The following is a 13541-nucleotide window of genomic DNA, read 5'->3' on the forward strand; positions in this document are numbered from 1 at the left end:
CTACGTTGAAGAAACTTTTTTTTAGTTTTTACACCAAATATTCTCCTAAAAAACTTGCACCATTGGGCATTGTTTAACGGATTCACCGTTTTAAATCGTTGTGTCTGATTTTGACTTGATGTTCAGCACTCAGCTTTCAATAACATCATTTTTTCCAAGCGACCATTGAAGGCACCTCGAAACGTGTTGCGCGTCCAGTCCAGTCAACCAGGCTTTGAAAAAGAGCCACTAAAATAACTTAAATTATATATAATATAAATTTGATGGCCATTGTGCCAACGCTCACACATAATGTGCACATACGTGCCTATAATTAACTGCAGAAGGCTTAAAATAGCATCATGTGACTGCTTTAAGAAGAGCTTATTCATGAGACTCCAGAGCGCCAGGTGGAAGAACGGGAAGGGAAAAAAATGGTTGAGCGCAGACGGCGTTAGTATGCGCACGCACGCACGCATGCCTCTCCTTTGCACACTGCGACAACGCTGCGGTGAGTGGGGGTAGGGTGAGGTGAGGTGGGCCAAAGGGCGAGGGGGAATAAGGTGAGAAGGAACGGAGATCTCATTCGCAATAGTCTCGGCGCGGCCGTGAGGGCATCCCGCAGGATGGCTCAGGGAGACATCCAGCCGAGCGCGGGGAGCATCCTTTAATTGAAGCGCAGAGTCAACGCAATCAATATTCCGCCGGCGTGCGCCCAAACACAACCACAGCGAGAGAGCGAGAGAGAGAGAGAGCAAGAGAGAGAGAGAGACCACTCAGCAGCCTCCTTATTGTCTTGTTTTATGAATACGCTCCAGCCGAGCAGCTGAACAATATGCAACAGAGTGACCCCCGCGCGGCGCCGCGACACACTGCTTGGAGCCGCTGCCAGACACGCGCATTAGCGCAAAAAAATCACATTAGCATAGCTGCAGGCACGCCGGAAGAGAACAGTCGCAATTCAGAAGTGCAGCTTTGCTAGTTTGTCGTTTAACACCTTTTCAAAATATTGCAGAACCTCAAGACGCTTTCCATGTCTTAACAGAGCTCCGACAACATCCGAGTTTGCTAGTCCAAACGTGTTTATCTAAGGGTCCATCAATTTAAATCAGTTGGACGGCAAATCAGGCTTTTAAAAAATGATAGCAGTCAGTGGCCGCGTGGTGATTTTCTGCCCTTTGTGTAAGAACTTGAGTGGGCGCGTGCGTGCGAATGAAAATGAGTTTCTTTTCTTTGAAGCGGTGCAGCGTTCAGGTGTTCTTTGCGCCCATTTATCTTTGCCATCTCAGCGGCAGCGAGCGGCACATTCGTCTCTCCGTCAATCACTTCAAATCGCCTTTGTTCCCCGGGCGCAGTCATCTGTCAGCGGCCGCCGCCGCCGCCGCTCGCTCGGCCTTTCATGTGCAGACGTCTCATTCCGCCCGTCCGCGCAAATGTTTCGAGAGCACCCATTGGAGCGTTGCGGCGGCCGGGCTAGCATTTGCAGATAGGTGGTTGGTAAAATAAAAACCCTAACAACCTAATGACCTTTGACCCCAAAAGTATTTGCTCCATTTTTTGCGTCTCAGCCCGGATTTGCATAACCGCACGAAGCCATCATCATCATCCGTGCTCGCATTCCACATCCAATTAGCGGCCATCTTTTCTCTGCGTTTGAATGGGTTGGCGGCAGTAAAAGCCACACGGCCACGGTCCTAATTGGTAGCGGCGCTTTGAGCTTCGCAACAAGAGTGGCTTTCTTCACTCGGGCAGCGACAGCAGATGGCGGCGCCATTCAACGCCGGGGTGCAAGATGGACACACTTCAATGAGCATCCGCTCATGAAAGACATTCAGAAAGTGCGAGCGAGCGAGCGAGCGTCTTAGTGTTGACGGTGAGCCGCTCTTTGCCAGTCATGAGTTGGCTCGTCTCATTTGCGTTGTTGTGTTTGTTTGCAGCCGAGCTCCGAGCCAATCCGTGCCAAGGCCTCCTCAATAAGACGAAACCTGTTAGCCTTTTGCGCCAAAAGTAAATTTTTGATAGATGGATAGATAGATGGATAGATAGATGGATAGATAGATGGATAGATAGATGGATAGATAGATGGATAGATAGATGGATAGATAGATGGATAGATAGATGGATAGATGGATAGATGGATGGATGGATAGATGGATGGATAGATGGATAGATAGATGGATAGATGGATAGATGGATAGATAGTGAACTGAGTGAGGTGGATTTGCCTCTTTAATTCATATTCCACAAACGACTACAACATATTATTGCAGAAAAGATTTTGGGGTTGATGATGCACAAAGGAACAGAAAAGTGTTCACGTTGGCTTTTTTTTTTTCCACCCACTTAGCGTGTTTTGAGCGTGCTAGTGCACAGCTGCGTGCCTGCTGCCGACTTCCCCTCCCACTGATGATATATTGCGATTCAAACATGGACAATTATGACGGAATTAACGGAATGCTTCTACTGCCAGCTTTTATGCATAATTGCACACACATGACCAACAAAAAAGATGGCGCAATTAGAGCAGGTAAAGGCGAAGGGGGCGGTCCTAAACAGCTGAGGATCATCTCCGCGGCCACGACATGTTGGGACAACGTTGCGTGAAAACGTCATATCCATTCAGGCATTCTTCAGAAATATCACATCCCAGCCACGAATAAGGTAATCCTCCAAAAGCCAACTTGTACTTTTAATGGTCTGGCAACCATTTCAGCCTCAACACTTGAACACTCTGCTTTCAGTAGGGACTAAAGCGACATGATCCAAACATTTTGAAGATGACTAGCATGATGAAAGGGGAAGAAAAAAAAAGCTCATCTTGATCCTCGCCTCCAAGCCGCAGTACCACAATACGCCACTTCACAATTCACCTTTGCCAAATAAAAAGGAGAAGCGTTCAATAAAATGCTTGGTACTCACCAGAGATGATGAGGCAGACTTTCTTGAAGCAAGCCCCCCAAGAATTCTTGACTTCCTGGCAATGTCCACTCGAAACACAAATGTTTCTGTTCTTTGAAAGTCTCTTGATCTAAGTAGCATGGGCCATTTTTGCACCAGTGCAATGTTTGACTTTTGCTACTGGATGCTGTGTGCTTGAGGGCTTGACATTGTGCGGCTGGAAAATAATCCAAAATGTCAAATGCAAAATGTCATCTCGCCAAGAGCCCACTTGCATGCTGAGTCTACTTACTTTTGACCCTTGACCTTTGACAGGAACACACATCTGGAGCAGTAACCCTATTTGGCCAGTAGGACGCACACTTAACAAGGAGCGCTCCCTGGTGGTTGGCTGACTCCTGTTTGAGGAAGGTGCTTGTATAACAAAGATAAAAAGAAATGAGAGAAAGCGCTTTTATTGCTGTGCAGCACATATAACCAGCAAATAAAATCTGTTTAGATTTCTTTTTTCTGCTTTTCAGATTTTCTTTCTTTTTTTAAAAAAATAGTTTTCTGTCACTAAAAATGGTAGAAAAAATATTTCCCCAAAAAATCTGAAAAACAACAAATTAACAATAATAATAAAATATACAATAACAATAACATTGTTTGGATTCCTTGGAGGCAATCATGTGGAACAGAAGAAGAAACGAGGTTATTGTTCCTGCGAGAACGAATGTAATTGGGCAAATGACTCGAGCTGATCGATGGCAAATTAGTTCAATCATAATTGATCTGTGTCTATGGATCACGCTGCTCGATAGCCGCCACTACGCCCCGCTAATTCATCAATCGATGTGTGTGTGTGTTTGTGTGTATTTCAACTATTACCAACTGTTGCTTTTTAAATATTTATTTCTATCCATTTTGATTGCAACCAGTGCACGAGAGGAAGACGAGGTCGGAGGCCGACGAGGTCAGAGCACGACACGGCGCCAGTCTTTGGCACCATTTCCCAAAGTCATGGACAATCAGCGTGATGACAAGAAGCGACAAGCTGAGCAGCGGCCGTTCTACTTGAGGAACAAAGAACAACGCCTGCTCTACGTACATCTGTGACCTTTTCCCGCCGTCGGCGCAGAGCACGCAGCGGACACACTTCATCTCTCGGCAAATGAGGCCGAGGCGAGAGCGCCCACCGAGTCAATGAGTGTCTTTTGTGCACGTAGTCATGGGAAACGACTGTCGCGGAGCTTCGGCTTAACATCGACCGGGCGCTAAAAGCCTCCGTGCCGCAACACCACATGCTAGCTTGATAAGTAGACAAAAAACCACCAGACTCTCAAACAGCTTTGTACTCCAGGCTGTTAGGATCCTGAACTCGCTCCCCCGTTCTGCGTAGCGTCTTGTACTTTTACTGTCTGTACTGTCTGTGTGCACACTGGCTCTTATTTGTTGTGTTATCTGTTTATTTATTATTTATTATTACTCTTATTATTTATTGTTTGTGCCTTTTTGTTTATGATGTTTTTTACTTTTGCGCTATGCTTGCTGGCTCCGTTTTGCTCCTCTTATTTATTGTGTTATCTGTTTATTTATTATTTATTCATCACTCTTACTATTGATTGTTTGAATTTTTGCCTTCTTGTTTTTATATTGTGTCGCGTACTTGTATGTCTATCGTGTTATGTGTCTCGTCACCGTGGGATAGAGAATAACGTAATTTCGGTCTCTTTGTGTGTTGTGACGTGGAGAGATTGACAATAAAGCTGACTTTGACTTTGACTTTGAAAAAACTAGAACTGAACTGTAAAAGGTTGTAAATAATAATAATTATTTTTTTAAAACATCATCTGTGTTAATGTGAGAAATACTGGAGGATTTATTTGCTGTTTTTATAGGCTGATCAATACTTGGCGTCCACATCTGAGACAATATTTCCATGCGAGCGTAATTCACAATCGCTCGCAAACAATTCGTATGTGTACGGTGAGAGAACACGCAAGTCCCACGGGAGCCTTAGTGCTCATTTCCTCTTGAAATTATTCATCAGCGCTCTGCTCATTAATATGGAAAAGAGGAAAAAAGTGGCTTTGTCTTGTTCGTGTGACCTTTCCTGCCAAGATGGTTTTGGTGACGGGGGATCTGATGAAGGGTTGGGGCAAGGGGGGGGGGGGGGGGGGGCTTTAATGAAGGGCGTTGCATCCGCATCTAATTGGACAATGATGCGCTTACGTGGCCAAGGGAATCTATCTTAAAGCTACAAAATATCATATTAACACTAATAATACAATATGTAAGCACATTTCAAGGCCCTCAAGGACACTGTACAAAAAATCAACAAGAGGGTGGGGCTGATGCGATGAAAGCAAAGAGGCAGTTTGGCTAATGAGGCATGCAGCAGAGTTCTGGACCACTTGGAGCTTACGTCGGGATTTCGAGGGAGCCCCAACGAGAAGGCAATGGTAACAATCAATACGAGAGGGACGTAACAAAGCCGTGAGGGAGGGGCCAAGTCCGGTGCAAGTGAGCAGACTGAGTTATGTGTAAGGAATGATAGGTAGATGATGAAAAGCAAGGGGGGCCTAGGACAGAGCCCTGAGGGACAGCTGAGGTCACTGAGGAGGGGGCGGATGAGAAGAACTTTGCCTGGATGAACCGAGAGTGGTCTTTGAGGTCGGATTGGAAGCATTCTAAGCCGGTGTGTTTGTGTCCAAAGTCTATTGGGGAGGACGGGATGCAAAACGGTGTCAAAGGTCGCACTCGGGTCACCAGTGAGGAACCGCGCGGTCCGTTACGGTACTTCAATCTTCCTTAGCAAACACAAGCTACGTCGCCTGTGACATGACCTCCTCCGTCTTTCCTTTGCAATCAACATTATTATTTGCCAGTGGCAAAATGGCCACCATTTTGGAGCAGCATCAAAAGGTGAAGAAGCAAAAAGAGGGAGCCGGGTCCCCGGTGGGCTTTGAGTGTGCTGCAATAACACGTGTTTGCTTGTCATCTGACCTCCATTTTCTCATCCTGACCCCCCCATCGCTCGTCGACACAACACGGAGCGCGGCGGTGGACGTTGATGGAGGAGGCGTTGGGCCGGGGAGGGGGACAAAAATAAATAAATCATAAAAGAGAGAATCAGACGCGACGCTTTTGATTGGTGTGATGATTGAGAGCTTGCTGCTTTTCCATCAAGCAAACAAATGGATGGATGTTGCTTTGAGGAGGCGGCGGTGATTGTGCAAAAAAAAAAAGGCGGGGGGTGGGCGAGTGGGGTCACGTCAACATGCTTCGGCCCAGCAGCGAGTCGATTGGATTCTAGTTTTTGTGATTTCGTTTTTCAGTTAGCAGCCCCCCCCCCATGTTAAGTCGTGGCATTTTATGCAACAAAAAAAGTGCTTCAATAAAAATGTTCAATTTTGAATCAATTTTAAAGGTGATTCCATGAGAGGATAGATCCCAGCGGGACACCCTTGAGGAGCCTCTTTCATCCGCTCCGCTTCGGGATTGGCTGATGAGATGGAGAAAGAAAAAGGAGCTGGGAGGAAAAGCAATGTTCCACAAGACTACACATTCATTAGCGCAAATAAATCTCCATTAAGACAAATGGCGGTCGCATAATCAAACTGCGTGAACAATTAGACACTTGCGATTAGTTTCCCCCCACAAAATTGGAAGTGACACCTGCACAATTGCGAGAGCGGAACAACGAGGACTCCGAAGAACCACCCTAGTTCGTATTTGGACGTCATTTATGTCAACCCAAAAACAAGTAACTGGAATGAACAGATGACACAGGTGCGGAGGCCATGAAATAAAGTCATTCAATATATTTTTTAATTATTTAATCTTTCATAAATTCATTAAAAACTATTCAAATGAAAAAGACCAATCAAAAACCTGTTTAATTAATTTATTAGTAGCCTGCAACAGTGTAAAATAAATAAATTCTAGCTGAAGTTGGCCCGAGACTGGTCGCCGGCCGAACACAAAGGCAACCATTCACACCTAGAAGACAATTTAGTGTTCAATCTGGTATTGGAAAGTCGGAGGAAACCCGATGAGCCACTAGCTGCTTCAGGGTCGATTGAAAAGCGCAAACGCCGGAGGCGCTCAAGTGAAGCAAAGATCAGGTTTTCTCCAACAAAGGCTCCCGACTGCATCAGGATGCTTCAAACGTTGGCTGGTTTCAGGCGCAAGGCTTTGTCGTTTGCTTGGTGCAAGCTTTCATCTCCAAAGCTTCGAGACGAAACAAATGGAAGCTCTTCCCTGGGAAGAGGCACTCATCGAGGGAACGGTTGGGGGGGGGGGAGGATGTAAAGGAAAGGAGGGAAGAAAGGACAGAGGAAAGGTCAGAGAAAAGGGGAAAAAAAGAATGGGGAAGGGGGGGGGGGGAAATGTGACAAGACAGAAAAAGCAAAAGAAAACGGACAGGGAAAGGAGAGGAAAAGAAAAAAAGAAGTGTTGGTGTAAAGAAAGAAATCAAAGGGCAAATTAAAGGGAACGAGGGAAGGAAAGAGGAAAAAACAAAAGATAGCTAGCGAGATACAAGATAGAGGGCTCCCCCGTGTGGCTTCAGTGTGCACTGCAACTAAAATAAAAAAACTACAATCATGGTAACGGCAAAGACAGCAATGATATGTTGACATTTATTGTGCGCTGACCTCTTGTGTATGTATATATTTATATATATATGTAGTGTATATACATCCATTTTTGAACATCTAAAATGTACATGGGAAGAAATAATAACTTAATGCCACTAGCCGGGAATGGGCGCGGGACACGATGAGCAAACGTGACGAGGATTGACATGGGTGGGTTAGTGTTGCTAAGATAGAAATCTATACATTACTTATACATCCTTTTTTTTCAATCATTATTAGGGTGCTACGACACATCATTGATGAGATCATTCACTTGTTGCGTACATCCACAGCAAAAAGCAACAAAACGTTTGAGCGTGGAGAAGTTATGCTCATGGTTTTGTGCCCAAAGAAAAACAAAGCGGCTGCGTGGCCGCTTTCTACGGCTACTTTCTAATTCGACGCACGCACAAAGAGAGAGAACAGGACGCAGAGGATACACCAAAAAGGTAAACATGCATGGTACAGCACTACCGAGCGAGTGTATGTGAGCACGTGTGTGCGTTGGCAACAGTGCGGGCCGGGTTGTTGACGTTTCCAACAAGGTCCTTATTGCACACTCAACTTGCATGCTAATCAACGAAAGAACGATGACTATCTCTTTGGAAGACTCACGTACGTTACGCGCATCGGCGCGGGAAGCTCAGCCCCGCCCTGCCTGAGCCTCCCTCGCCATCTCAGCGATGGCCACTGATGATGCATGTATGTGTTGCGTTATGTGGCACGCTTAGCTCAGCCTCAACATAGACTCGCACGAAAAGTCGAAATGTCGAGTGCAGCCCCGTTGGCAATTGGCCCTCCAACTTGAGGTTGCCGCAGCAATGGCCACCGTGCTTTGGCACCACCTAGTGGCGTCTTTGTGTCTGGCAACTAAGTTGAAAACAATAAATGACGCATTGGGCTGAGCGTGCGAAGGAGTTTTTTGAAACAATCTTAGATGAAGTCATTTTCTACTGTACATGGTTGCATTTATCCTGAAAGGCTGCCATGAGGAGATTCAAGTGGTTGACAATTTAGGTTGCGTGTGTTCCAGAACTTCCAATGTCACTTCGCATACTAATAGGGAACAACGTAGTGCGTGTGTATGTGAGAGACAATCTACAGCGCTCATTCGAGCATCTTTTATCACGTGACGAATGTCCCAACATTCCAAGCGTTGTTTCTGTTAAAACACAAAAATAGTTGAGAATCACATCAAAGAATCCCAGTAAGGCTGGAATGCCATCTATTAGGAGAGGAAAGTTTCCTCCCAAAAATAAAAATCAGGTCGCCTTTTGCCCCTTGAGCATGTGTGTAAGGTGTCAAAAAGTGTGAGGAAAAAATTGGAGCCGTTTTGCATGGACCTTGGCGGCGCGGCAGCCCCATCAAGGTGACTGGGAGCCCGAACGGTAACTCTTGAAGCTGCCCAGCAGGCTCTGCACTCCTTTCTTGACGCGGCGGGCCACAGAGTCGGCGGGCGGGGTGGGCAAGCAAGACACCAGGCTGGGCGGACGTGCGTCCAGACACTTCTGGTAGCGTAGCTTCAAAACAAAAGTACAATGTTAAAATGGAAACACCACAAAGAAGGAGGATACTTTGTAAGATAATGGACAATGACAGGACTAAAATGTTTTATGATATCAACATTTCAGGGCGACAAAAATGAACTGATTGAAAGTCAGATCAAAATGGATATGGAGCATTTCTGTGGTTGCCCCTCCCAAATGCAGAAAGACTGACCATGCAGGCGGCCTGGACGGCCTCGCTGAGGCTGGCGGCGTTGGGCTCGCACCAAAACTTGTGGCAGGTGAAGTCTCGCGGGCCGTCGGCCATGATGAAGGCGAAGGTGCGCACGTCCTTGCCCACGCCCATGAAAGACAGGAAGCGCACGCGGCACTCCGACACGACCTCGTCCGTCTGAAAATAGCAAGTTTGGTCAGCCGAGGCGTCGCTTTTCGACGACAAATACATTTCTTGTGCATACCTGTAATGTTAAACAAATGAAATCACATTTACAAAAAGACTGCGCTTGGTTACAGAAGAAGGAATCCAACCCCCAAAAGGGGAAAGAAAAAAAAAAAAGTTCTTGAACCTGTTTAGCGAGTATGGTGAGCGTCGCGGGCGCCACGTTGACAGACACCGGAGTCCAGTCATTTTTGTCTTTGCCCTTCACGGCCACCTCCAGAGCCTCGTTGATCACGTCCATGCCTGCCAAACGTGTCCTCGTGTCAGATACGTGCGAGAGGAAAGCGTGACAACAGGGAGTGGAGTCTTTTCTTACCCACTGGCTTGAGCACGGGCTCGCAGCCGAGGTAATACACTTGGAAGCGCTGGAAAAGTTCGTTCTTGGGAGCCGGAAACTCTGGCAAAGGAAGGAAACGATCCATGTGAGCAACCGGAAAATCTTGAAGAGGTGCTTTTGTTTACCTTCAACGGACAACGGCTTGCCCGTGTCTGAGCTGAGACGACTCAGGCCGGGCTTGGACGCCTTTCTTTCAATCATTATCTATCGGGAACGTGCAAAGAGGAAAACGGTGTTGACCCCCGATGTTGAAAGCGTATAGCACGAGGAGAGTCCCACCTTGGAGCACATCTCGTGCAGAGTGGTGGCGATGTTCTTGGCGGGCGAGTCGCAGCGAAACACGTGACACTTCAGGACCTGCGTCAGACTGTCCCGGGCCACGTAGGCAAAATCCCTGCGGGGCAAAGCGCACAAATTTGAAATTCACCATTATGAGACGGAAAGGTTGCGCACACCACAGAGCAAAAAAAAAAAAAAAAAGGCCTCGAGTATACCTTTCCCTGTGGGCATGGGCAAAAAGCAGCATGGAAGAAAAACACAAGCGTTAGAACAATGGCAAGATGCAGCTGTAATACCCTCAAATGTCCAGCAGAGGCTCTCAAAGCGCAACTCGGAGTTGAAAAGCAAACGAGTCAAAAGGTTGAATCGGAATGATTCTTTCACAAACTCAGGTTGCACAACAATGAGTCCATTTAGCTGCGCTGGGCGTGAAAACGGACCTGCCGTTGTCCCTGCCGACGCCCCATACGCGGATGCTGCCGATGGACTGCACGTGAAGCAGCGTCTGTCCCAACGGGTCGATCAGGTTCATGGTGTCCTTCTCCAGCACCATCAGCATGTCCTTGCCCTGTGTGGAAAAGACGTGCATCAGTTGGCTGAGCAATGTGGCCTTCAACTCAAATGGAGTTTTTTTTTTTCAGGTCTCAGAGGCTGGCGTCACCTCTCCCCAGATGCCGGCCGTGTCGTCCAGGTTGTGCTTGTGGTAGGACAGCTGGCGGATGCAGTTGTTGACGGCCACGCTGCTCTTGCCCGGCGCCACGTCATCCTCCGACATCTCCACCCAGCCCAACGAACGCACTGCAAAGCACTGCCCCCGGCACAAGGGAGACGGTCAAGCAACAGTCCATCACTCTTAGCACTCTCAGCGCTAAAATAAGAGCTAGCCGAAATATCAGGACGGACCGAGTACCTTGCTTTCTAAATCGGTGCAGAGTGGGACCGGGTTCTCTTCATCCTCAGACTGGGAGCAGTTGTAGCTTCAGCGTGAGCGACAAGAGATTTAGTCAGTTTTCCTTGCAAAGCCAGTTGACGTGACGCTAAGAGAACTTACTTGAGGTTGATGGAAGCATAGCGGAGAGTGGCCCCCTCAAACTCTCGCAGGCTTCGATCCGACGCGGCCTCTCCTTCCTCCTGCGGACGTCACGGGTTAGAGACGAGTTGGACTTCTGCCGTGTGCCACGCGTTTCCAAAGCTTGTTACCTTCCACAGCTGTCCGTCGGCGCCGCCTTCCTCTATGCTGGAAAACTGCGGCCAGGATTCCTGGGAACACGCACGACATTGGCCGATCAAACGCGAGCACGCAAACACGGACCGTGCGACCAAGTTCCCTCGCTGGCTCGCTCGGGACTTCCAAATGGGAAAAATGTTTGGGATTCGAGAGGGGGTCTGACCTCAGGCTCATCGCACGGCGTCCTCTCCGGAGACACGGCGGAGGGCATCGTGGAGTCGCCCACCTGCCCTAGTGGGGAGGGGGGCTCCCACTGGGTGGTGCCGGTGGGGATGTGCCAGTAGTAGGTGCCCGACGTGTCGCGCACACGCATCCAGCCGGCCGGCAGGTCCGTGTCCGTCTCGAAGGCGTTAGAGTCCCAGAAGGAGTCTAGGGGGGGGCGATGAAGACAAATGCAGGCTTGGCTTCCGCGTGCTTGTCACGGAACGAGAAGCCGCGGGCGCCTCAAGTTCCCCGGTGCTCGATGGCGCTTACCACGGTTGCCGTTGGGAGAAGAAGCGTCGGCAGCGTTATCGGGGCTGGCGGCGGACCAGTCGGCCTCATCGTCGCTCGGTATCCCGTTGACGTTGGCGAACAGGAGGCAGGCGCTCTTGCCGGGGACACCTCCCTCTTGTCCTTTGGGGGCACCTTCTTCATCTGGAGGAGCTTCCTCCAACTTCTCCCCCTTGTCCTCCTCTTCCCTCTCCTTCTCCTTCTCCTCCTCGTCCACAGCGTGGATGAGGAGCGGCTCGTTGAGGATGTTGTTGGCCTCTTCCCGGGTGGCCGCTTTGGGGGACTCGTCCCGCCCCCCGTCCGGGTTGCCATTGTGGCTGATGTTGCAGTTGTGGTCCTGCTCCTGCTGGTTCTCGCTCACCTTGCGCAGCTGGTTCTGACCCTCCTTGTGCCACTTGGCCTTGTTGCCTGTCGACTCGTGCTCGCACCAGTCGTTCAACTTGTTCTTTCGCAGCTCCTCGTCGCGCTGCTTGTTGGCCACGTACGGCCTGACGTCGTCGTCGTCGTGGCCGCCCATCGCTGCTTCACGTTCCACGTAGCTGTGGACCGACATAGGGGAGACCATATACTCCCGGATTCTCTGCTTCTGCGTGTTGCTGCTCTGTACGGTTTATTGCTCATTTCCACATATCACTCTGTACATTAGCATTTAGCTTTAGTGAGATGAAATCATTTTAAGAAATCTTATGGCAGCCTCGTGAGCAGTCTTTCTCAAATACGAGGGCACGAGGGGGGGTTCCAGGGGGTGCTCGTGACCTCAGCAAGCATTTGAATTAAGATACAATTTTATGCAGAGGTGTACTTATTCTATAGACAAATCTATAGTGATTGACATGTAAAAAATAATGGGGGGGGGGGGGGTATCCCCGTTATTTGCGTTCTGTGCCAAATATCCCCCATCCCCGGTGGTTGATTGTGACAAAACTGAATGATGTTAGCCGGCTAAGTCGAAAAAATTAAACATTTATTTATTACCACGATAGCAACCCTGTCGTATTTATTGGTCGTAATGTAATGCAAAATGCATTCCAAGAGGAGCTTCGCTGTTGTTAGCATGCTAGCTCACAAAGCTAGTGAGGCGGTCTCACTCCAGTGGTGTTTTCGTCGTCAATCGAGTCGAATGGCTCAAACTACACAACTAAATACACACTTTTAAATCATATCATTTATTTAAACCAGCCAGCTAAGGCTGACATTTCGCGATGACGTTTTAATCTTTCCGATCCGAAGCGTACTTTGGCTATAGTTAATCTCTAATAATAACGTTGCCCTAAATGTCACCATGGCATCGCGGTGACATTTATTGCTCCTCGTGGAATCAAATAATATGCGATGAAATCAAATAGGCTCCATGAAACCCTGCTACGTCGGCCGCATTTTTTCCCGATGCCTCGGCCCGCCGCCGTATGACAATAACGGCCAGTCTGGCACCGTCCATCCGCCATCACTGCCGTCCGTCATTTTGGCTAAGCTAACGTTAGCTTCACGAATGAGCTCCGGAGCGTCGAATTAAAGAGCAATCTGCCCGTGTGGAAAGTCTTTTCACTTACCGGCGGACCCTCCTTGGCTTCAAAAGACGTCCGTTTCAGCGAGTTAGCTACATGTTTCCATGATTACGCAGGCTCAAACTGCTACCGTGCCAACGGCGACGGTCTCTCCAAACGGGATGGGGTGCGGAGAAGGGCAGTGGCAGCGGGGCTCTTACCCGGTTCGCAGTCTAAGCATCTGAGGGGTGTGTCTTCTCTCCACAAAAATAAAATTC

At 48.4% G+C, this 13541-nt stretch overlaps 1 protein-coding gene across 1 annotated transcript; it reads right to left on the minus strand.

Moving 5' to 3' along the window:
* Positions 1-7488: 7488 nt before the first annotated feature.
* On the minus strand, positions 7489-13491 carry LOC133155623 (amyloid beta precursor protein binding family B member 1-like). Its single transcript, XM_061281084.1, has 14 exons — positions 13330-13491; positions 11762-12318; positions 11451-11656; positions 11260-11319; positions 11111-11190; positions 10970-11036; positions 10721-10867; positions 10500-10627; positions 10060-10174; positions 9906-9984; positions 9760-9840; positions 9571-9686; positions 9219-9395; positions 7489-9019 (listed from the first exon to the last, which is right to left on the minus strand). Exons 2-14 carry the CDS (start codon positions 12294-12296, stop codon positions 8864-8866), a joined length of 1947 nt encoding a protein of 648 aa, XP_061137068.1. The 5' UTR covers positions 12297-12318; positions 13330-13491; the 3' UTR covers positions 7489-8863.
* Between the last annotated feature and the right edge of the window lie 50 nt (positions 13492-13541).

Source organism: Syngnathus typhle, linkage group LG6, assembly GCF_033458585.1.
Source record: "Syngnathus typhle isolate RoL2023-S1 ecotype Sweden linkage group LG6, RoL_Styp_1.0, whole genome shotgun sequence".
Taxonomy (NCBI): Eukaryota; Metazoa; Chordata; class Actinopteri; order Syngnathiformes; family Syngnathidae; genus Syngnathus; species Syngnathus typhle.

What these genes read in the sequence shown, in the direction of transcription:
- LOC133155623 (XM_061281084.1), bottom strand. Translation starts at nt 12,296, where the DNA reads ATGGGCGGCCACGACGACGACGACGTCAGGCCGTACGTGGCCAACAAG. An exon ending in TATGCTTCCATCAACCTCAA is followed by an intron (nt 11,037 to 11,110) that starts GTAAGTTCTCTT and finishes CTCACGCTGAAG; the next exon opens with CTACAACTGCTCCCAGTCTG. An exon ending in CAAGCCGTTGTCCGTTGAAG is followed by an intron (nt 9,841 to 9,905) that starts GTAAACAAAAGC and finishes TTCCTTTGCCAG; the next exon opens with AGTTTCCGGCTCCCAAGAAC.